Here is a 23,724-nt window from a genome sequence, read left to right on the forward strand (position 1 = left end):
AACCCCCATTTGAGCGTTTATAATCAGCATCTGATAAACCTCTGACTCTAAAAATGATTTTATCATGGCAATAACTTCTTTAAAGAAAATTGGGTATATGCAGGATATCTCGGCATCATGTTTAGACTTTGCCCCAGGAATGGTGAAAGTGATTTTGCATCCTCATCCTGATTACCTGCCTAAGGTTCTGTTTTCAGCTGTACATCCAGTCATTCTAGAGGCCTTCTGCCCTCTGCCGTTCACAAAGCCAGAGCAGGAGAAATCTTGGACCTTGTCCAGTCCGTGCTCCTCAGACTTACATCCACCGCACTAGCCAGTGGCGTAAGTTAGAGCAACTATTAACCTATTAAGGTGGGGGTAACAGAGGAGCAGCTGCCACCAAGCAGACCATGTCTCATTAGGTCAGGGATGCTATTGCTCTTGCTTATGAGGCACGCAGTCAAGCTTCACCTATAGGTCCTAGAGCTCACTCCACCAGGGGGGTCGCCTCCTTTAGTGCTTTAGCAAGGGGTGCCCCCTTATAATAGGTTTGTGATGCGGCAGGTTGGTCCTCTTTGCACACATTCATAAGATTTTATAGTTTGGATGTTCATGCTACTCCGGGCTCTCATGTCCTTGAGTCAACATCACAAGCTAATGTCTGAGGCCTTCTTGTGGTTTTGTAGCACATCTGCACAACCTTAGGGGTCAAGACATTTTCAAGCATGGCGGCATGGGTATTCTCGTTACCAATGCACTGAGCGCTGAGTTACCGTGCTGAAGATGTCCCAGGACTGCTCTTCAGACAAAATATCCTGTTGATGTACCTGTGGCTTATCTATTTATAGCCCCGTGTTGTGGGCGCGCTCCGATGACATCATCAACCAAGGCTATATTACCTCCGGGTCAATTCTATCGATGTGTTACACACATTATTTACAGCTGGTCACAATTAAGATGTTTCCCAATGCGCTGAGCAGCGCATTATCTCATTTCGCTTTCTCAGGGAACAAGTTTACAGTTAAGTAACCGGAAACATTACTATGGGTCCTAGCAAGCAGATGGGCATGGTCAAATGAGTGGCTATGGCAACTAATGAGGTTAACAAAGACAAACAAGGCACACAACAGACAAGTGCTGTGACTGAAACTGCTCCCTATCCACTATATAGTGCACTATATGGGGTGTCAGCCATTTTGTAGTGCTGTCCGAATTCTGAGTGAACTACTTCATTCCCTACATTTGTCCACTACTTTTTACCCACAATTCATTCTGATTTCGAGTGTACAACCGATGTACACTCGCTGAAGCACTATTTCCCACAATCCAATGCGGAGTAGCGTCGAGCTGGAAGCGAGAGCGTGAACGAGCGAGTTTGAATGAGATATGAAGTTTACGTCTTTGTTATTTCTGTTTTAACGTTTTTCCTACATTATTTATATTAAAATATGTTATAAAGGCAATAACTCAGTTTAATATTTGACTAATTTACTGAGGTGGCATCGTTGTTAACTTACAAAAATGATGATAATTTGGTGGATAATAATTTTTTTTTCGTTAATAACAGGTAGTGTATTCTGATGTAAAATTAACGGTTGCCTGACGCTCTACAATATCTGTGCTCAAAACGCTGCTTGAGCGAGTGTCAAGATACTAAAAATAATAAATATATAATTATGAACGTGTTTATGTGTGTTTATTTTTGTTCTCAGTACGTTATTTTAATAGCATTTAATGATTATGAACATAAAAGCATTACAAAAAAAAAAAAAAAATTATATACCATAAATAAAACCACAAAGCTGATGCGGAGGTATGTATAACTGCAATATAAAGTAATTTTGAGTATTATTGCAATTAGTATTTTTTTTTTTAATTAGGTACATTTAATATAAAAGTACATATGGCAATGTTTTTGCAACAGCTCCAAGTCTCACACTCAGTGTAGGCTATATGTCACTGTCCAAATCGGTTCACTTATTTATTTGTTCACTCCTTCCTGATATAGTGAACTCAGCTGCCATACACTATATAGGGATTAGTGAATGAGTGAATGAGTGAGCAATTTCAGACACAGCATAGGGCAGAAAACACACAGGAAACATGTAACAAGTATCAGGCCCTGTCCACAGGAACATGGGTATTTTCAAAACTGCAGCTGTTTCTGTGTGGTTTACACACACACACACACAGTATCAGGTCACTGAAAGTGAACCTTTTTAAAAACTCCTGCCAGGATGAAGATTTTTAGTGAAAGTGAAAGTGAAAGTGAAGTGACATTCAGCCAAGTATGGTGACCCATACTCAGAATTTGTGCTCTGCATTTAACCCATCCGAAATGCAAACACACAGAGCAGTGAACACACACACACACACTGTGAGCACACACCCGGAGCAGTGGGCAGCCATTTTATGCTGCAGCGCCCGGGGAGCAGTTGGGGGTTCGATGCCTTGCTCAAGGGCACCTAAGTTGTGGTATTGAAGGTGGAGAAAGAACTGTACATGCACTAACCCCACCCACAATTTTGTCCGGCCCGAGACTTGAACTGACCAGAAACTCTGATTTCAATGTTGTCGTGTAGTAACAGAGATTTTAGCTTGTGATGTTGCAGTGCACACTTCTTTTTTTAAATTTGTTTTAATGTAAACTTTTATTAATTAACAATATCAAAATTACATGTATAAAACAAAAATCATACATGATATAGACAAACATTACACATGATGACATGAAATAAAAAAATTCACACTAGGGAGCTGTATCCACATACTAATTTATGTAAAAATATTAAAGCGTTTACAAACTTTCACTGTTTTAATTGCTTTTTGTTTCAATGAAAATCATATAGTATCAATATAATGCTCCATTTCCTTCCTAAAAGAAATAAAACAAGGTTTTTTGCATGAGAACTTACATTTGTGAATATGAAATTTTGCATGTAAAACAATAAGATTGATCATGTAAACGTTTTCTTTGCTGTTTTCCAACATACCAGATAATACATATTTCCATAACAAAACAAAATGATGATCAATATTCTGCACAATAAAATCCCATAGATTTTGCCAAAATAGTTTTACAAAAGGGCAATGCCAAAACAAATGTACCACAGTTTCAGGGCAACTAACAAAAAAAGAGCAACTAATATCGATATCAGATTTGAATTGAATTTTACCAAATAATGTTTGGCTGGGTAAATCCTGTGTATAATTTTGAATGATACTTCCTTAACCTTGTTTGTAATCAAATATTTATTAGGTATTAACCAAACCTTTTTCCAAACAATATTGTCTGTCAGGCGATTCCAATATGAATTAACGTAAGGCAAAGACACAATATCTTGTTGAAATAAAGCTCTTATGGAACTGTGGTGTGATTTAAAAGAAAAACAAATGTTACCTATATAAGAACTCATTACATTAGGCAGAGACCACTGTTGGATGTTGATTCTTGTCTGATGTCTAAATAACATGCAAACTTCAGGAGACATCGCCCCAAAAACTTTGTCAGTGCACACTTCTTTGAGGCTTCTGATTAGCCAACAAAGCTTTATTGTCCGGGTTATATCGCCACCTAATGGTTCAGCAACTTTTTCTAATCTCTTGACAGCACTTCATAGTGTTTTTATTTATTTATTTATTTTTATTTATTTTTTTTACAGAGGAAAAACTCCTGTTTATAAAAATATCAGTGTATGTGTGGACTAGGCCTCAGACGTGTGTTCTGTGTAATAAAGTCACTCAAGGGAAAAATGATCCTTAAAATGAGATGAAGTGTTTTATAAACTGATGTGACATGTTTTTCTGTCATTCTTGATCAGAGAGAGTTCAGGAGGAGTATGATGATGTGATGAGTGTCAGTGAAGATGTGAGAAACCCGTTGGGTAAGTTATTATAACCCTTTTGTTCTCATTATATTAACATCTTTATTTTAATTTAGTCAATATTTTCTAGTTTAGACTTAAAATATTCATCCAATAACAACATTTGACCAGATTTAATATTTAATAACAGATTATGATGATGTGGAGGAGGAGTCAAACAAAGACGTGGGGCATTCAGCTCAGTGATCATCCATTGCCTCGGTTCAACAAATCTGAACAACGATTGAGTGATATTGATATTGATATGTATGTTAAAACTCAGATTTTTTTACCCCGCCCCCGCCCGTTTGTATTAACATTTTTAAGCCTTTGAGAGCTTTGTATTTTTTTTTATTTTTTTTGGCCTTGTCAATATCAATAATAACTTTTTATACTTATAATGTGTATTATAATAGGACATTACACAAACTCTGAAATCAAACTTAAGCTCTTACCTTATAAAGCACAACCACAGTGATAGTTGAAGACATCCTTTTTAATGGAATTGTAAAGTTGTATTTCGAATGTTATATGTGCAAATAAACTTTCAAACTTTCAAACATCCTAAACATATGACCAAATGACCGTGAGTGATTTAGCAGTCTTCAGCATCGCTGCAGCAAGCACTAGAGATTTGTAAGTGGATAAATGCTGAATAAATAAATAAATAGTCTAACTTATGAAATAATAATTTAAAAAAAGTTATTAATATTATTAACATTATTAATATGTTATAAAGTGTGTTTTTAACCAGTTAATATGCATATTGCTTGTATGCTGGGCATTTTACTTTTATATGCATCATTTATCAGACTGTATAGGTGTTGAGTTCTGTGTAGTTCAACAACCTGTAAGACGTTTAAAATACATCTTCAATATAATCCATATGAATCACTTGCACAACAAATTACTTGCACAACATATTATGACTTAACCATGCTTAACAGAATATTATAACTCAGTGCAGATCATGTTTTATTAATCAATATAAAACAAGTAGTTGACTGTTGTGTGACGTCACAGTGATTTCATCTACACAAATGCTTCAGTCATTCATGAAAACATGGTTATGTCCTGCTAATTTATGATTCTTCTAATATTCGTTTGGTCGGAGATTGTCCTTCCCTGCAGTACCGAGTCATTCAAAGCTGCTCACAACATTACATCTTCTCACTGCTGACAGAGATAGTGTGGAGCTGCAGGTTCGTTTCGGTTGATTGTAGGTAAGTATCCTCTTCATCGAGAGCTCTTTTTTTCTTAATTTTCTCTTTATATATATATATATATATATATATATATATATATATATATATATATATACATTTTAAATTTAATTTAAATTAGATTTGAGCTACAGGAACACCATACATACATACATACATACATATATATATATATATATATACATACATACATACATACATACATACATATATATAATACATAATATATAATAATAACAAAATATGTCAGTCTTTAACAACATGTTGCATTTGTGTGTTTTTGAGTGCTTACCTGGCCAGATGTATTATGGCCTCCAGCACTTTAGCTCCAGTATAAGCACTGAACTCATTAAACATCAAGTTTACTTACTATCCAACCTGGTCACATATAGCAAATACTATTAATCTGTGCTTACTGTGTTGAATAAGGTGATGTTTGGTAAAAAGAGAGCATTTTAGGTATTATTAATATTTTACTATGATATACTGTGTGACTGATATCATAAGCAGTGTTGGGTATAGTTACTTTGGAAAGTAGTTAGTTAGGTTACAACGTTACCATCAATTAAAAGTAATCAGTTATGATACAGCGTTACCTATTCATAAAAGTAACGCGTTAGAGTACTCATGCGTTACCAAAGATTAAAAGCCGTTTTCAGCGGCTCACACATGACAGACACAGCCCCCGGCCCCTTTAAATGCACCTAGAAGTCGTGACTCCCGACAATGAATAACGTCAGTCATCCGACTAAATTAACACTGCAGGATAACAATAACAGGAAAGACAGTCAGCAATCGGCTATTCCACATGGCGTTTTATTTATTTATTATCACAGAACATATTATTAATCAAAATTCGCACCTCACGTTACCCAGCCCGGGTAGCCTAGGCTACTGTATATTATGAGCACCACAAGATAACTCCTGATTTTTCTTTAACTTTAAATAATGCAGTTATCAAAGTACAATTATGCTTACTTGTAAACACAACCTTAAACAGGCTTGCAGATTTAAATCCATTTAGAAATGATGAACAACCAGCCAGCCAACGATCTAACAGAAATTAACAGCTGCCTGTCAAACAAAAATTATAACAAACCAAATTGAATCCTTCACTGCTACACAGGCAAATGACAAATCGCTTAATAGCCGAACTAATTATTATTAAAGTGTCACTCACAGTTACAAGCCTAAATTCGCTTTAACACAGTCCTTACATTTACTCTTCAAAGTAGTGATTAAAACGTAGCGTTAAATTTGAGGTAGAATATTTGGCGGTCGACAGAAGCTTTTCACCAACGCAGAGTGTGCATTTTACCGTTATGTTCTTTTATTTTTCGTTGACAAATTGAAAATAATGTGCGTACTTCCATAAACCAAACGCTGTCCTCTCTGCTATCTTTCCGGGAGTTCGAAAAAAAAAAAAAAAAACCCCACACACACAGGATCAGGCGCAGGGCACAGACGCATCACAGCCATTGACTTTACGATCACAGAGCTTCGGCTCCGCTGATACATCCGCAGGTGGCACAGTAGACCTAGGCTGACAAAAAGCAGGCTGCAGTCGGGATTTTCCTTTCCTTAAAATAACGGATTACTTTTTTAAAAAAATAACGAAGTTACTGATTACTTACGCACGAAACTAACGCGTTAAGTTACACATTTCAGGAAAAAAGTAATTAGAGTACTCTAACGCGTCACTTTGTAACGCGTTACCCACAACACTGATCATAAGAGACGTCCACACCTCTGCTATCATATCAGCCTCCTTTGTCTGCAATTCTCTCTCATTCTTCTTGTCTGATTTGTTGCTGAGGATCATGACAGGTATAGGGTCGCCTACGGCCTCCTGTATGCTGGTCAGCCAGGGGCGGACTGATCTGAAACTGTCCTCCATTGTGATGTCATAGATGACTACCACGTCATCTGGCTTACAGAAAAACTGCTACTGTGTTTACCCTAAAGGACAAATAAGCATTCGTCTTTTCTATTCAAAAAGTATTCGCATACTAGTGCCAATTTGAACTCTTATTTTGACGTGGGATAGAGATTTGAGATAATGGCCTCTGTCTCTGATGTTGTCTTTGCTGTACGTGTTGGTGGAGCAAGAGAACAGTTAGGGGCCGTTCACATATCGCGTCTGTTGCGCACTCAAGTTCGTTTCAAATGTAGGCGCGTGGTTTGGCGCTTGAAATGTTTCATTTCAGTGTTGCCAGATCTCGCAAGACAAATAAGCAACCAGGCCTGTGAAAACAAGCCCAAAACAAGCAACTTTTTCTACGGAGCCCCCCTAGGTAGAGGTCTTCACAGTGCACCCGAGACCCGTCGACCCCGGACCCGACCATGTGCAGTCTCAAGCGCATTTCATGTTTCTATGGCAACCAGTGAGGGACACTTCGACTGCCAAACCGCGTTTTACATTTTCTCCCATTTTTATAATATTATAAATGAACCGTTTAATCTTAAAGTTTTAGTGGTTCAGATTCAGACTCGATGCAGAGCAGAGAGCACAGACAGAGATCAGATGATAGTAAATAAATAACGTCAGCGGCCATGGCATTGCACGAGCGATCGTTATTATAGTTCAAATAACGATTGTCGGAGGATTGTAATGCATCACAGGCAGTCAGGTACAAGGAAGAGAGACTACGGCTCTTTAAATCAGGTAAGACAAAAAGCTGTCTTCTTCGCAACAGGTTTATTGACTTGTAATAGCAATTTAAGGTGGAATATGTGAACGTCGGGTCCAGTCGGGTCTGTGTCTTCCCGGCGGGTTCGGGTCCAGATTTCAAATAATATACGGGTCCGGGTCGGGTCCGGGTAGACATTTCTCGGATCTACACGGGTCCGGGTCTAGCTTTTGAAATATTAGACGGGTCCGGGTCGGTTCGGTGTAGTACATTACGGGTCTCTGTCGGGTTCGGGCACGAATTTTTGGACCCGTGAAGACCTCTACCCCTAGGTCCGGGAAGCTCCCCAAAACTGATGTCCCCTGTGTATGGGGAAAAGGGAGGGACAGAGAGAACACTCTAGACAATGTCCTATGTTTAAATAACATATAGAAAATATCTGCTTGACAACTTTTTATGGAGCTGGGATCAAGCCCAAAATAAGCAACTACACTTTAGAAACAAACATGTAGCTTCCTCCCCTTTTCCGTGACAACATTGAAAGCTCAGCCAAGATGAAGGAACAGCTGATCATAGCTGTATATGGATTACCATTTTAAAATTAATTTAGTAGCAGAGCTGCTGCAAACAATTTTAGTGCTGCAAATCCATTCATCCATTGCTGAAATCTCAGCGTCTTCATGGAAAGAGCAGGTCATTGTTGCTTAGCAACGGCAGACGCCTCAGGGTTTCAAGTTCCCGAAGGCGTTTTCCAAGTGTTTTTAGGCGCGATATGTGAACGGCCCCTTAGGTGGAAGTTGTTGCCTAGGCGCAGGTGAGATTCTATGTCTGTTATTTTCTCTCAATACCGTAGATAAGCAAATGTACACGGTATGATAATCGTACATGTTTATATCACGGTATTTCGTACAACCCTAGTCTTGACATTGGTCCAGTGTATTTTGTGCCAATAAATAGTTGTTTATAGGCACACCTGTTTAAGATTGAGCAGCACATTACATACATTTAATATGAGTGAATCAAAGCAAATATGTGTTTAGTAAAAAATACTCGGATATATTGAAATTTACTTAAAAGTGAAAATTAGAGGGGGGATTTTCTGACCGATTCCTGGACATCTAAATGACAACAATATCCCATATCCTTAAAGACTATTAGGATCATAAGGATTTATTAACAATAGCAACATTTGTCTAAAAATGTAGCCAATCAAAGATAATAAAGCCCTTATAAATGGTTTGATCATGCAGTTTAAGATGGAAACGGTTGTAAGGCTGTGTTTGAGTGTCAGGAAAGGCATATAACATTTCTGAGCCGTCAGTAAGGGTCCAGTTTAATTCGCCTGTGCAGGCAACAGGTGAACACCATTCCACAAATCTGAAACATACACATATGATAAAAAATTACCAAAGTAACATTTTATATTGCATTTGACTAGATAAGATGGCCATCAGCCACATTTTCATGTCTGGTGGACATCTGTCTGGTCAAATACTTATAATAACTTATGATACTGGCAGGCATCAGGCAGCAGAACATTCCATAAAAAGTGCTCCAACAATGTCAGGATGGATAATGAAAAAGTCTTGAAATGTAATTTTTTATTTGTTTGTTTGTTTTTTCAATTAAGACATCCAAGGAATAGTTCATGCCAAAAATTTTATTTGCTGAAAATGTTCTCACCCTCAGGCCATCCGAGATGTAAACGAGTTTTATTCTTTATCTCAACAGATTTTAAGAAATTTAGCATTGCATTTCTTGCTCACCAATGGCTCCTCTGCAGTGAATGGGTGCCGTCATAATAAGAGTCCAAACAGCTGATAAAAACATCACAATATTCCACGTCTCCAGTAAATCAATTAAAGTTTTGGACTGTTTTTATGCTTGATCTGGCAAATTTCTCTCCTAATTCAGAAAATATTATTTTCACTTGAAAAACAATATTAGATAGAGGACTCAATTTTTAGTTGGAAACGTTTGAAGTTAAAAACAACTTGATGGATTTGTTTTTCACAAACACACAGCTTTTAAATTCACAAGATGTTAATTTATGGACCTGAGTCGTGTGGAATACTTGAGGATTATTGTGATGCTTTATTCAGCTGTTTGCACTCATTTTGGTGGCACCCATTCACTGCAGAGGATCCACTGGTGAGCAAAAATTTTCCAAATCTGTTCCGATGAAGATACAAACTCTTATACTTCTTGAATGACCTGAGGGTGTGTAAATTTTTAGCAATTTTTCATTCTGGGTGAGCCATTCCTTTAAAAGCACTGATATTTTAAAAGGCTTGTGGCAAATGTTGAAACACTCTTCATAAAAGGCTCGCAGGAAGAGGGAAGCGGTGTTGAGCTACTATGGAAACCAAGGTTTAAGGCAGCCGGTAGTGTGTGTGTGTATGCACGTGTTTGTATAAAGGCTATAACGTTTAGGGAGATTCAGAGCAGTGGTAACTACCATAATGAAAAGAGCATTAACATTAATTTACACATTTCTATATTTCTGAATGGCAAGTCACTTTTAAATATTGCCATGATGAATAATTCACAGCAACAATTTTGAGATTCACATTGGTGAGTTCTTATGAGAGTGGTACATATTTTTTTGATAGCATAAAAAAAAAAAAAAAAAATCCTGAGATATTCTTCAAGCTGTAATCCTGGGAAAAACAACTTAAAAATAAATAGGAGATAAAAATATAAGAATCTTCCCAAACCTTTACAAACTTAGTCTACATGTTACAGAACATAATCTAAAAATACAGAGTGTTTCAGCATGCAGCCATGCTTTATTTTTCCCCTCTCCCTCTGGAAAATGCTGAAGACAAATCGGAAGCTAGGTCCTAGGAGGGCTCTTGGTGGGCGATCATTTCTACAAGAATGAAGGAGCCTCAACCTACCCACAAACACACAAATAAACCAGAGCTGGAAGCACAGCTCAACTCAAGTATTTCCCTGCCTTAATAATGTTTTACAATTATGGGAAAACCATCAACTTTAAATTGGTTAATCTGTAGTTAACTACTGGGCAAATGAGTATTCATGGCACATACCAATAAAGATCTCTAGTTTATGAGTGTTTTTAGAGGTTTCAAATGAATGGGAATTATAATATGTGTCACTGTGTGGTCGTTTATGGACTAAAAATGGGGTACATTCATATGTTAGTTCATAAAGCTTGCTTAAATTGTACAGGGCAACTGAGCGGCATTATTTAGCTTAAATCAGAATGTGAACAAAACCTAAATATATTACAAAGTGTAGATTTTTCATCTTTTCTAATTTACAGTCTCAAACATTCTTAACCCATATGATATTCTTTCTTTTGAAGATATTTTACAGATGTTAAAGCTGCTCTTTTCAATACAATGAAAACAAACAGGAATAATCTTATTTGCGCCTGAGGGCCAATAAAAATAAACATTTTTGCAATCAGGAAATTACAAGAACCAGTGATATCTAATGTCAGCTGGATCAAACCTGGTGCAAATATATCTTGAAAATCACATTTTGAATGTTTAATAACATAAATATGTACTGTACAAGAGATTTAAAATTAGAGCAAAAAGAATGAATTTCAGCAAATAATTACTTCAGCTGAAAAGTTTGGGTCGGTTTTGCAGTCTCTTATGCTCACCAAGACTGCATTTATTTGATCAAAACACAGTAAAACAGTAATATTCTAAAATATAATGTTAATTTAAAATAATTTTCAAAAACCTTCTGACCCCAAACTTCGCGTAAATTTGTCGTAAAGAATTATCTTAAAACACATCTGTCATCTCTCATTAGCAAATGTAGAATATAGTGCACCAAAAGACAGTTTTCTAGTGCTTTATGCCTCTTTTTTTGTCATTTTTGGAACTTCATTCATTTCAAAACCTCATTCATTTCCGTGCAAGGAAAAGAGCATCTTAGAAAATTTACAGAATACCTTCCTTTGTGTCCGTTTTTCATTTTCACCTTTAAAAAGCTTGTTCTTTTCACGGAATTGTCCTCCATGTCATAAAGCACTGAGTGAAAAGCAGTAATACTGCTATCTTCCAGCACTTCAAATGCTACTCCAGAGGACAATAAAACTAAATGAAAGTGGGATTAACTGCACAACAACAACAAACCGAGAGATGAGACTTATACGCAATCAGCAGACTTTCACAAACAGTCTTTTTTTCTGAGCTCTTCTTTCCAGCGGTCTAGGTCCAGACAGAGCGATACAATAGGCAGGAAGAGAGAGGCCTGAAATAGATCAGACACATTGGGAGTCCCACAGCAGGCTGCAGCTAAAAGGTTATATCAGGTAAACGGTCGATACTTATTCTCAAAAAATTACGATTTCTATCTGAACATATTCCATTAATTTCCTTATTCTGTTATGAAACAATTTTTGTCTCAAAATACAAAAGTTTAACATGATAAAATGACTTGGTTCAATTAGTTGTGATTTTTTGTTCTTTTTTTTTGCCATGCAGCATTCAGCATGTGTAGTGTAAAACTGCTTGTTTCATGCCAGCACATACACATACACATAAGTCATACCGAAAGCATAAGGTGGACATGAAGTGACAGGAACAAGGCACATGGATATGCACACATGCACAGACACAAGCACAAACTCAAATGGCCGACCTTCTCAACACATAGAGCTCCAGGAATCAAACACTGGCACTAGCCAGTCAAACATCAGAAAAGTCTTCTTCCTCTTCTTTATAAAGGAGAAAAATAAAGCAGGCAGTCAACACTGCTCCTACCAGCTACATGACACACAGACACACACACACCAAAAACAGATAAGAAAGATAAAAACCAAAAATAATGAGAGAGAGAGAGAGAGAGAGAGACAAACAAAACAAAGACAAAACATAGACACAGATAATTTAAGACAAACATTATGACAATAAGACAATCTGAGAAAAATATGTTCAAGGAAAGACAAAGTGTTGATACATTATCACATTTTTACAGCAGGGAAATTGAAAATCAGTTTGTTTGCACAGTTCATGTAAATAAACCATTCACTCATTAATTTTAAAAATGGCATGTCTTTTTCTGAAGTGAAATATTACATTAAAAGCTGTTTTATTCTTTAACTCTATCATAATTCAGTGTGTTTTCAATTTTTGTATTAGTTGTATTTAATGTAAATTAAATGCTAATCACCCTAATTAAGATGTTTTCGTAAGAAAAAAATCTAATTGCAGAATTAATTTATGCATTTATAGATATTGATTTATGTGATATTAACTTAAAGCGAGAATTACAGTTTTTAACTCGTTTATCCATAGATACACTCCTGCGATTACACAGAACAGATAAAACCAAGCAATATTATGTTTAATGTGAACCAATGCTCTAGACCCCTGCAGAGCAACACTGTATTTACAGCCATAATAAACGATCAATTCAATTAGCGCTCCCTCTAGACAGCCACTTCAAGCTACATTGTGGCTTTTTACAGTAAAATCATTACATTAAAGTCAACACAGGATTTATTTTTAGTCACCTAATCACTCCAGAGCTTCACATTTCCTGGACGAAATGATCACATGACCATCAGCTGAGACCCCGATCCTGGAAACGTTGCATTAATACTGCATATGTTGAAAACCTGACATATTTATAGTTACAGTTTTATGCATCTTAAATCTTCGCAGAAAAAAAGAAGTTCAGTTGACTGTTAATTCAACTGACTTTGGGGAATTTATTAAATATATGGGACTAACATCAAATATACAGTACTACATAGTAATTTTGAGAAAAAAACATGTTGAATAGTGAGAAAAAAAAGACTTCTGTACAGCACATAAAAACCACCACTATCCACTAAAACGACAAGAAATGGGATAAAGTTCTTAAAAGATAAATCTCTGCTCATTATATATCCCTCCCGGCTCAGAGAATGAATATGAGGTCAGAGCTAGAGTCACATTTCAGTGGTGTTTATATACAGAGTTTATTCAAAGGAAACAGATCAATGGGCCTCTGCACCCTGCAGTGAACTCAGCACTCACACTGTGAGATCTGCACTTAAAGCTAAGAGCTCTTTATCTCTCTTTCATTCATTTTCTCAAAACTGCATGCGGTCTCCACCTAGTTTTACCCAGCGGGCAGTGCTCTGCGAGACTACCATGCGCATTAACGGTCGGGGGCAAAAACAGAGTCCATTAAACGGTTGCCCGCAGGTCATTGCATCAGCTATTTTAGTGAGGGCTTCCATTTTATTGAACCACATCAGAAGAACTTAATGATCCTTTGTTCCTACTGTTTCTCTGAGATGTATTTCATAGTAATTGGACATAAACATAAAAAAATATATTGTAAATTATGTAGGTTGTACAGTACAAGTTGAGTTAAACTCAAAGTATACAATAAATAAATGCTATATACTGTATATACATATGCATATTTGAGGCCACTATTTATTTTTTAAAAGAACTAAATAATTTTATCCAGCAAAGACAAATTAAATTGACCCAAAAGTGACAGTTAAGGCAATGACAATCTTCTTTTTCAAATTTCTAATTATTATTATGCAGCTGATAATTATAAATGTTTCTTGAGCAGCAAATAAGCATATTGGAATGATTTCTGAAAGATAATGTCACACTGAAGACTGGCGTAATGACTACTGCAGATTCAGCTTGTGTGAACTATCCCTTTAATTGCACAGTACACCTGAGGAGGGCGGGGCTTACCTGTAGACAGGCCACACCCATTCCCACAGCACCAATAATGAGCAAGTGATCTGCCAGAAACTGCTCCAGTTTAGTGATACAGCCGCCCTGTAAGAGACCACAGCACCTATAACTACTTCTGAATAATGTACAGCTCATGTTTTTTTTTCTTTTCAGTGTCAATGCCCATTTGTGAATGAGTAAACTGATTTATTTTGCAGACTGATGAAGAGTTGCAGCTATATGGGTGATTTTTGTATTGCATGATACACGCAACAGTATCGTGGGTACAGCCTCAACAGACCACGTAAAGAAGAAAACTAATGGCCCACTAGAGGCCAGTAAAACCAGTGTCATATTGTATTATTTATCACACCAGCGGATGGTTCCCAAAAAATACAGAATACAGAGAGCTTGGCAGCCATTAACTGTAGTGTTACCTCACACTTTACCAGCTCGTATATGTTACCAGTCACGCCTGCTTTGCTCACTGCTGTGCTTTCTTAGTCTAAATGACTTCCAAAGGGCATATCAAACATGATGATATGGTTTACAGGCGTACTGTAGTTCCCACAGACAACGAGGAAGCATCAGAGCCTGTGGTGGCTTTGTCTGAACCCATACTACAACAGTACATTAACAAAGTCCCTTTAGTGTACTTGGATTTCTGTGTTTTGTAAAGCAAGTTAAGTAAAGATGAATAGACACATGTTGCATAAATGTTGGGTGTGGGGGTTGATTTGAGGTTTACAGTATCTGACCCACCTCCACCTTGTAGATGTTTGAGGGGTGGTCTCTCTTTCCACACTGATGGGTGATGGTCTTACAGCAGCTGTCAGGGACCAATCTTTTCTCCCCTTCCAGGGACATGATGTACACGCTGTGTGTCCAGTCAAAGGAGTTGTTGCTCCCGCAGCACTTGAACTAAAAGATGTTATGGAGTTATGGGATTAATTAGGATCAGCCTGCAAAGTGGTCTGGTATGGGGTGCTTATATTTCTGCATTATTTTCTTTCACAGTAGTGATTTTACATGATGTTTATAGGTAGTAGCTTGTGTGATTAGAAACACTCATGTTCCATTATTATCTCACAAAAACTCTAATCCAATTTAAAAATAATTTGCCCTACCCACATACTCTTGTTTTTCTCTCTAATCTAATTAAATAAAATGTTCAATACACTGATTCTTATATTTGTGTGTACAGAAAAAAGGTGAGTTGAAAAGGCTCAGTAGCATTCTGGGATTTGGCATTTCTTACATCCTGCTGTAGTCTGTCCACATAATGTGTGATGCTCTCTTTTCCAGGTTGGGCATAGTTCTCGGTCATTGTCTTGCTCAAGTGCTGCTTCAGCTCTTCACTTAGCTGGGAGAGATAGGAGATGAGAAAGACAGAGAGAAATTATGAAAAAGATAGAGAGTGTGCAGTATGCAGTGTCATCTGTCAAATGCCAGTTGTGTATGGTTCTACAACTACATCCATGATAAAAGCAAATTGGAGTTGGTTCTTTAGATCTTTCTTTTGTAGTAATATAGAGTGTGTCTAGAAGTTCACTCACCGACTGATAATAAACGTAGGCCAGAACACCAGCCACCAGCTCAATTAGAAAGATCAGAAGCAGACAGGAGAAGTACTGTAGACAAATGATACAACATCCTTGTCAGGAAACAAGAAATCCAGTCATTGAATTAGAATTTATTGAAATAATAAAGAGTGCCACTCTAGATACGCTATACAAATTTTTAAATACTGTTTCCTGTTATACTGATGATTATATATAAAGTCATGAATGTCAAGGGGATGTTCCATAAAACTAAAAATGTAATAAATGAAAAAATGATCTGATGTAAAAACTGAACTGCTAAAAAAGGTCAAATAAACAACAACAAAAAAAACATGCAAACAAACAAACAGAAATCTATTAAAGTATCAAAACAATGCAATACAAAACAATATAATTACATTTAAGCTATTTTAGATTTAATTTAATTAATTAACTATTGAACTAGTCACAACCACAGTAACTAAAAAATCTTTTGTTCAGAAAATGTTCAATTTGTACTTAATTAGTTTCATATGCCTTTGTCATTATGAAGCATAATTTTAAATGGCTTTCCTCTATAAGAAACTAGATTACAACAAGGTTGTTTATTCACGCATCAACAATCAACATTCAAAAAGCTTTATAATCCCTGTCATAGGGATAAAATAAATACAACTGGTTTCTAAGAAATGTATTGCTCAGAGCAGGCAGAGGTGGAGATGCCTGACAAATGAAAATAAAAGACACAGTGACATTTTCCTCAGAGGAAAATGAAACAATAAATGACTAAACTGAATAAGCCGTCATAGTTTATTGTGGGGGAGAGAGAGTGGGTGATAACAACCCCGAATCTGCCTTTGAAAACGTTTTCAGGGAAATATTTCTTGTGGCATAACTGAAAACAAACCATCCAAGAAACACCATTTCAAGAATATACATAACTCAAACTCTCCATGTCTTTCTAAGAACACTCCACATTTTATTTGAATTGCAAAGGGAGTAGTGAAGTTAAACTGAAAAGACAAAGTGTATGTGTGAGAGAAGAATAAATGAGAGCAAACAAACAAATCCATACATGCTGCAATTCTCATTTAAATGTCAAAAGAAAGGACAGGAAGCCCAATGTAATTTATATAAACACCAACACGAGCAGTGAAGCAAATTAAATAAACCGACTCAAGGTTATTCAAACAAAACAGTGCACTAAACTGCTGTTAACCTCAACAGCAGCGGTCTCGTGTGGACATTCATGCATGCATATGTTTTTCCCAGAATGCAATGCACTCAGATCAGACCAGCAAAGCAGTGTCCTCATGACTAAATTGTAGCGAGGTGGCGCTCCTCAGTAGATTCATACATCTGAGTGAGAGTGGGCTATAAATAGCACTGCTGCAGTGGCAGTCACAACCTTGTTGTCTCTTTCTCTCTTTCGAACAAACACAAGGTACTATCTTTAAAAAAATTTAAGAAAATGGAGAGAAAGCAGATGCCTGTCAGCTCATTTGTCACAGCTGCCATGGAGCCAGCTTTGTCTATGGACACTAAGAGCCACCCACCTCGACTAACAAGTGACAATAACAGAGGTGAATGAAAAGAGGCCGGGATCTAAAGCAATTAGCGGTTGGACAATGGATAAATCGGTGCAACTGATAACATGATGTCCTCTCATTCATCTCCATCCCCTCACCGTGGACAGACAGCTCCTCTGCTCACGTATGACAGCGCAGCAGCCCAAGAACCCCGTGACCATCACCAGCCCCCCTGCCAGGATCAGGATGTAGGCGGACACGGCGAATGTACTGGAGGCCAGCAGGCTCAGGTACTCTCCTTTATCGACCAGCGTCCAGATCCCGACACCCATCACCACCCCACCACCCATCTGAAAGACAAAAATACATCTCAGCATATCCGAATGCTTCTTCTAATACACAAAAAAGTTTCAAATGATCAACAGTTATTTCATAGTTTGACAGGGTTGTCATTATTTAACCAACTCAAATAATCATTCCCTCACCCTGAGATTTCAGCACAAGGTAATGATCCACCTGTGTGGTGCTGCAGCAGAGTAAAGACTTCAATAATCTATATACAAACACACTCATTTATCTCTTTCTCAGATCTATCCAAGTCGGAAACTGAGGAAAATCCAACAAGGCTCCTCCCTTCAACACTTTCCATGATAATCTCCAGTGCCAAACTTAAACACTAGCTATCCCAGAGACTCTTTAATGCTCCCTGAGCTGCTTGCATACCTGACACAGTGAGGACTTAGCATTTGAGGAGAAAATTCCTTTATAAAAACTCTGTATTGAATGAATCACTCGAGTATATACTGAATATATATTAAGTTATTCTATAAAGGTTAAACTTTATAGAATAACTCAAAAATAAAAATGAGTCATTACTACTCACCCATGACAATTCAAACTTGCATTAATCTTTTTCCCATGCAGCACAAAAGGTGAATATAATGAGGACTGAGTGTGAAATATAGACTGAAATTCATATGGACCACTTTTATGATACTTTTATTATGCTTCTTTGTCCTTTTTTAACTTTGAAGCATTTTAACAGCATTAAAAAAGTACAATACAGTACAATATTCAGAATTTATCTGTTTGTGTTCCACAGAAGAAGAAAGTCAGTCATACAGACTTGGGTGGACTATCTGTTTAAGTCGATTAATGCACGGGGTTATGCATTCTGGTTGAAAGTTTGGTTTCTGAATCATTTCCTGGATTTCTCTCTGTCTCTCCCTCTATTTTTTTTTTTTTTTGTCTAGGATTTATGGAAATCCATCTGTCTGAAACTGTAGTAGAGATATAATGGTTGCACTTTATTTTACAGTACGTGTACTAACATGTACTTATAGTGTACTTACAGTGTATTTATCTAAGAAAGTTCTGGTAATACAACGTAACTACATGGGGTAGAGTTAGGTTTAGGGGTAGGTTCAGTGTTAGTACCTAGTTATTACATAGTTATTGTGATTACTATAATAAGTACATAGTATGTACATGAGGAACAGGACTGTAAAATAAAGTGCTACCGATATAATTATAAAGATGCATTTAATTAAATATTGCTTCATATTAAGAAATGCTTTTGCTCACACAGCAGGTTTTTCTTTCTCCAGTCGGATCAACAAGAAAACACATTCAACTCCAGAGGGAACTGTACTTGTTGAGCTAATACACAGGTGGGTGGGAAGAGAACGAGAAAAAGGAGATGATGGGACAAAACTCAAATTGAAGTTATGAATTTCACGCTTTTACATTCACATACACACTTTTTCTTCCTACACTTTGTCTTGTGTCTCTCACTGCCTCTGATATTTCATAAGAATGCAGCATAAAACAGAAGATGTAAAATGTTCTCCAAACATCATTTCATGCACGACAAAGTGAAATAACTGCTTAAAACTTAAAACTTTTAACTTTAAACTGTTGCTTCAAAACAGCTTTCCATAATCCGTATTAATGAAAAAGTGAAGAAGTCAATCCCATGTTGTCCTCTCACATAAAAATATTAGTTCAGACCTGTTTTGGACTGTTTTCACTTGTAAATGGTGCTTGATCTGTGCATATTTCTCTCTTTATTCAGACAAAACAACTTTTATGAATAAAAGAATAGTTTGAAGTTAAAACACTTTAAAAATGTATTTTCACTTCATAATAAGTTAATTGATAGACTGGAGTCGTGTGGATTACTTGTTGATTATTGTGATGTTTTGATCAACTGTTTGGACTCGCATTCTGACGGCACCCATTCACTGCAGAGGATCCACTGGTGAGCAAGTGATGTAAGGCTAAATGTAAAGCTGAGGTGGAGTAAATATTCAGCAAGACTCACCCAGAACAGGAAGTTAAAAACGAAGAGGAGGTACTTGAGACACACTGTGATCCAGTTGTCCTGCTCATCCTTATACAAGCTGCCCATCTCTCCTGTTAGTGAGAAGAGAGAAAAAAAGAAGTGCTAAAGAAAAGATGTTCTCATGAAGCGGTGGTTGTTCACACTTTGCGTATTTATGAGACAAAATGGGAAAAGGACAAAGAAGAGGAGGTGGGCAGGAGCATAAACAGGCTTTTGGAGAGATGGCAGTCAAACACTGTTCTTTTCTATGACATGTTAATTAACAGCTGTGGCCCATGGGTTTCTGCCACAGACCGACGACACGCTCATGTCTCAGGGCCTAGTGTGGAGGCGGTGCGTGTCAAAACAGCAGCCATGTATGGCTGATAAAATGAGGGTGTTTGGCTTGAAATGGTTGAAAACACAACAAAACTGCACACACTCTAACCCACAATGCTGGTTTTAAAAACCTTGTGGACAACAAATGTGGCTCCAGATTAGAAAGTTGCCACATTCTGCTCTGAAACACAAAATTAGACTGCAGACTTCCGTTTATATAAATCCCTGCTATGATAGATTTAATAGTCTGGGTTTTCACTGTAAGACCTATCGATTTGTTTTGGATACTGAGGCATAAAGAAGTTGTTCAGAATGACTATGGGGTCATATTGATTTGCTGATCACATGTTGTAACGTAGGCTGTGTGTCAGTAGTAATCACACAGAGTGCTTTTTCAATATACTTGTATTGAGCAGTGAATACATATTAGTTATCATGGTGATAGACTCCAAATGCAGAACTTTAAATTTGGAATAAGGATTTAGTACAGGATAATGTTTTATTCATTGCATTTGCATTTATTATTCACCTCACTGTCTGCCTGATAAAGACAAACTATCCTCTTGTCCATTCTGTTGACAGACCATTCTGTTGGATGGGATTTGGGACACATGCAGGCCTTGTGTCATTATGGGTTACCACAAGTATTCAAAGAAATGTTTCAAGAATTTTACCGAAGGCTGATCTTATTTACCTCATAATACTGATTTACTTCCAGAAATGCTGTAATATTAAACCACATACTGATACTTTAAAAGAAATGTTGCATTATTAAAACATTTAATAAAATATTAAACTTTAAACCAAACCAACAGGTGTTTTTTTTTTTTTTTTTTTTTTTTAGAAAAAGCTGTAAATTTAGATACAGTATAATATATACTATAAAATATACTGTTAGCACAATAATACAGTGCTATTAAAGGAACATTTTTAAAGGAACACCATTACATATATCATCAAAATAATGTGTCATACAAGTACTGGTAACAATATCTCACTGTTTGGGGAAAAAAGGTGGTTTGCTGGTCTCTGGCTGGTTTTAAAAGAGGTTTCAACACAAGACTTGGGTTTGTTTAGATGCGTTTTGTTTGTTTGTGTTTGATTTTTTCCCCAGCAGAGTAGGCTACTGTCTAATATAATATAATATGGACTTTCACTGTAGCTTTGGCAATAAAGAATTGAAACTGTTTTTTTTTTTTACCATAAAGTTATATTATTCCATTAAACTTTTTTTTCTACTGTTAACATATTTTAATTTTTACTGTAGCGTTTCTTACAGATAACATTTCTAAGGTTAAAGGAAGCTGAAAAGCTTTATTTGGAGTTTGCAGTGATTTCCTCGCCAGCGAGTGACACGTTGACTCAAACAGATTAAAAAAGGGGGAATAATTTTCATTTCTGAGGGATGTAAATAGCATGAGAACTTACTCTTCTGAAAATTTCTTTTCAGTTCACATTATCTTCCTCCTTCCTTCTTACTAGACTTTAGGCTACAATGAACGCAATGGTGGTTATCCAGAGGTAGAAAAAGAAAGAAAAGAACACGTGTTACAATCCAGCCGTTTGTCTTTCTTTACCACCAAGGGACTTTGGCCTTATACTTCACCGCAAAGCACATCAAGGTTTCTCAGTTGCGTTGATCATGCACGACTTTCCACGCTTATGAACGTAAACAAAATAAAACTGCGTGGTGTGATGCACACTTATTTTTCTAGAACCACCTGCTCTAAAGATGCGTTTGGGACAAACATCTGTGTCCCTTTCCATTGCACAAAAAGAAAACATAGCGTGTTTACACTTACCTTAACAGCAGCTAAAGCTCGTTTCCCAGCGAGGCTTGCGTGTGTCCAGTCTGCGGGGTATCGGAGGGTCAGCGCAGGATGTGAGGAGTGAGTGCAGCTACAGCCCGCCCCTTCATTAGATCAGATTAAATACAGAGAGCTGCTCATCTTCAGAGGCTGCTCGTGGACAACTGTTAGTAATGCTTTTAAGTAAGTTGTTTTGTCCCATTTTCTGAAAAAATAAAATAAATAATCTGTTCTTTACGCTGAACTGCAGGACTCATGTGATCTGCAAAGGGCTGGTGAATACTGTAAAACCCTAAAAACCTGTTGATTCTTAAACTGTAACATATTTAGGCCTGAATTTAAAGGGATCATCTGAAAATGAAAACTCTGTTATCATACTCTCCTAGAAGATTTGATGGTAACCAAACAGTTGTTATATATATGCCTACTGTTTGATTCTTCAAAATATCTTATATTGTGTACAACAGGAAAAAACCCTCATACTTTAGGTTTGACTTAAGTGTGAATAAAATTATTTTATTTTATTTTATAAAAATTATATTATTTATGTCCATAAAATTCCATCAAATTGGATTGCACAATTATAACATAAACTTAATGTGATTAATATTTTTCAGTTAAACATTTTCATGAACATGAATTTTTTTTTTTATTATTAACTATTAGTATCTATTCTATGTATTTATTTAAATAATAAATTCATATTATTTATTCAAATAGCTTAAAATCAACATAAATATATAGATACATTTTCACTGTGAAAAATTTGAACATGGCTAAAATATGGCTAATTGTGAAACAAGCCAAATAAATTGTAGTATGAATTAGCAAATTATAAAAGTACTGAATAGCATATAACATTGAGAAAGTGTATATTATATTTTATATCTTATATTTATTATTATATTTTATTCATATTATATTTTAACCAATGTTATATAAAATAAAATATATGACATTCCCTATGCAAACAAATACATATTTCTTATTTTAGTACTCATTTACATCCAAGTAGAGTTATTTATTATGTTGCATATTATTTATTTTTTTATGTTTATGACGTTATTTTCTTCATGCTAGTTTTGAGAAAGTACAGATTTGTCATAAAGGTACTTATTTAAAGTACCTACATCTCTCAGTGTCCCCAAGACGAAAAGAAGGACAATTCATGGACAAAGTTAATAATGATACCCAAAGGACTTTGATAATTCACATTCACAGAATCTCTCACATTATCGAAATAATCCTGACAGTTTCTGTTGAGTCTCCATTTCATCTAAAGACTACATCTAAAGTTGTACTCTCTGTCCTCTCTGTCCCTCAGTCACCTGTCCATGACACAGTTTTCCAGCTGAAACAGCATTAGAGAGGAAAATGTTATCCATCATGTCTGAATTAATGGATAGAGTCTACTAAGAGAGCGAAGAAACCACTTAAAGTGAGAAATGTCATTGCTAATCTGTATTCTGGCTCTGTGAGGGCTCCTAATGGAAATGAACACAAACAAAAGCGCACTGAATTTGAGATTAGAGGTCTGCATCTTCTATCTGTTTTTCCGGATAAAACGTCTGTTGATTGACAATAGACTGCAAAGTTTTCATTCTGGCAATCAAATCTGAGTCAGATCAGCTGGAAATCACGGTACAAGCGGTGACATGAGGGACAACAAACATACAAACATGGGGAAGATGGCAAGAAAGGATGACATTAACAATGCAGCAGATGACAGAAAACTTTGAAAAGGAGCTCAGCCTATTGAACTGATGTTTATCCTTTTGAATTTGTCTCGTTGCAATTCCTGCTTGGTTCTGTCTG

At 36.5% G+C, this 23,724-nt stretch overlaps 2 protein-coding genes across 2 annotated transcripts in view; one reads left to right on the forward strand and one right to left on the reverse strand.

The window, feature by feature from the left end:
* LOC127971088 (scavenger receptor cysteine-rich type 1 protein M130-like) overlaps positions 1-23,724 on the forward strand; it is a 91,165-nt gene that overhangs the window by 11,581 nt on the left and 55,860 nt on the right. The window lies entirely within an intron of this gene.
* Positions 8,797-22,027, reverse strand: LOC127976361 (tetraspanin-11). The gene is made up of 8 exons (XM_052580729.1): positions 21,904-22,027; positions 19,763-19,854; positions 17,598-17,789; positions 15,926-16,000; positions 15,628-15,732; positions 15,132-15,290; positions 14,388-14,474; positions 8,797-9,072 (listed from the first exon to the last, which is right to left on the reverse strand). Exons 2-8 carry the CDS (start codon positions 19,847-19,849, stop codon positions 9,013-9,015), a joined length of 765 nt encoding a protein of 254 aa, XP_052436689.1. The 5' UTR covers positions 19,850-19,854; positions 21,904-22,027; the 3' UTR covers positions 8,797-9,012.

This window comes from Carassius gibelio, chromosome A4 (assembly GCF_023724105.1).
Source record: "Carassius gibelio isolate Cgi1373 ecotype wild population from Czech Republic chromosome A4, carGib1.2-hapl.c, whole genome shotgun sequence".
NCBI lineage: Eukaryota > Metazoa > Chordata > Actinopteri > Cypriniformes > Cyprinidae > Carassius > Carassius gibelio.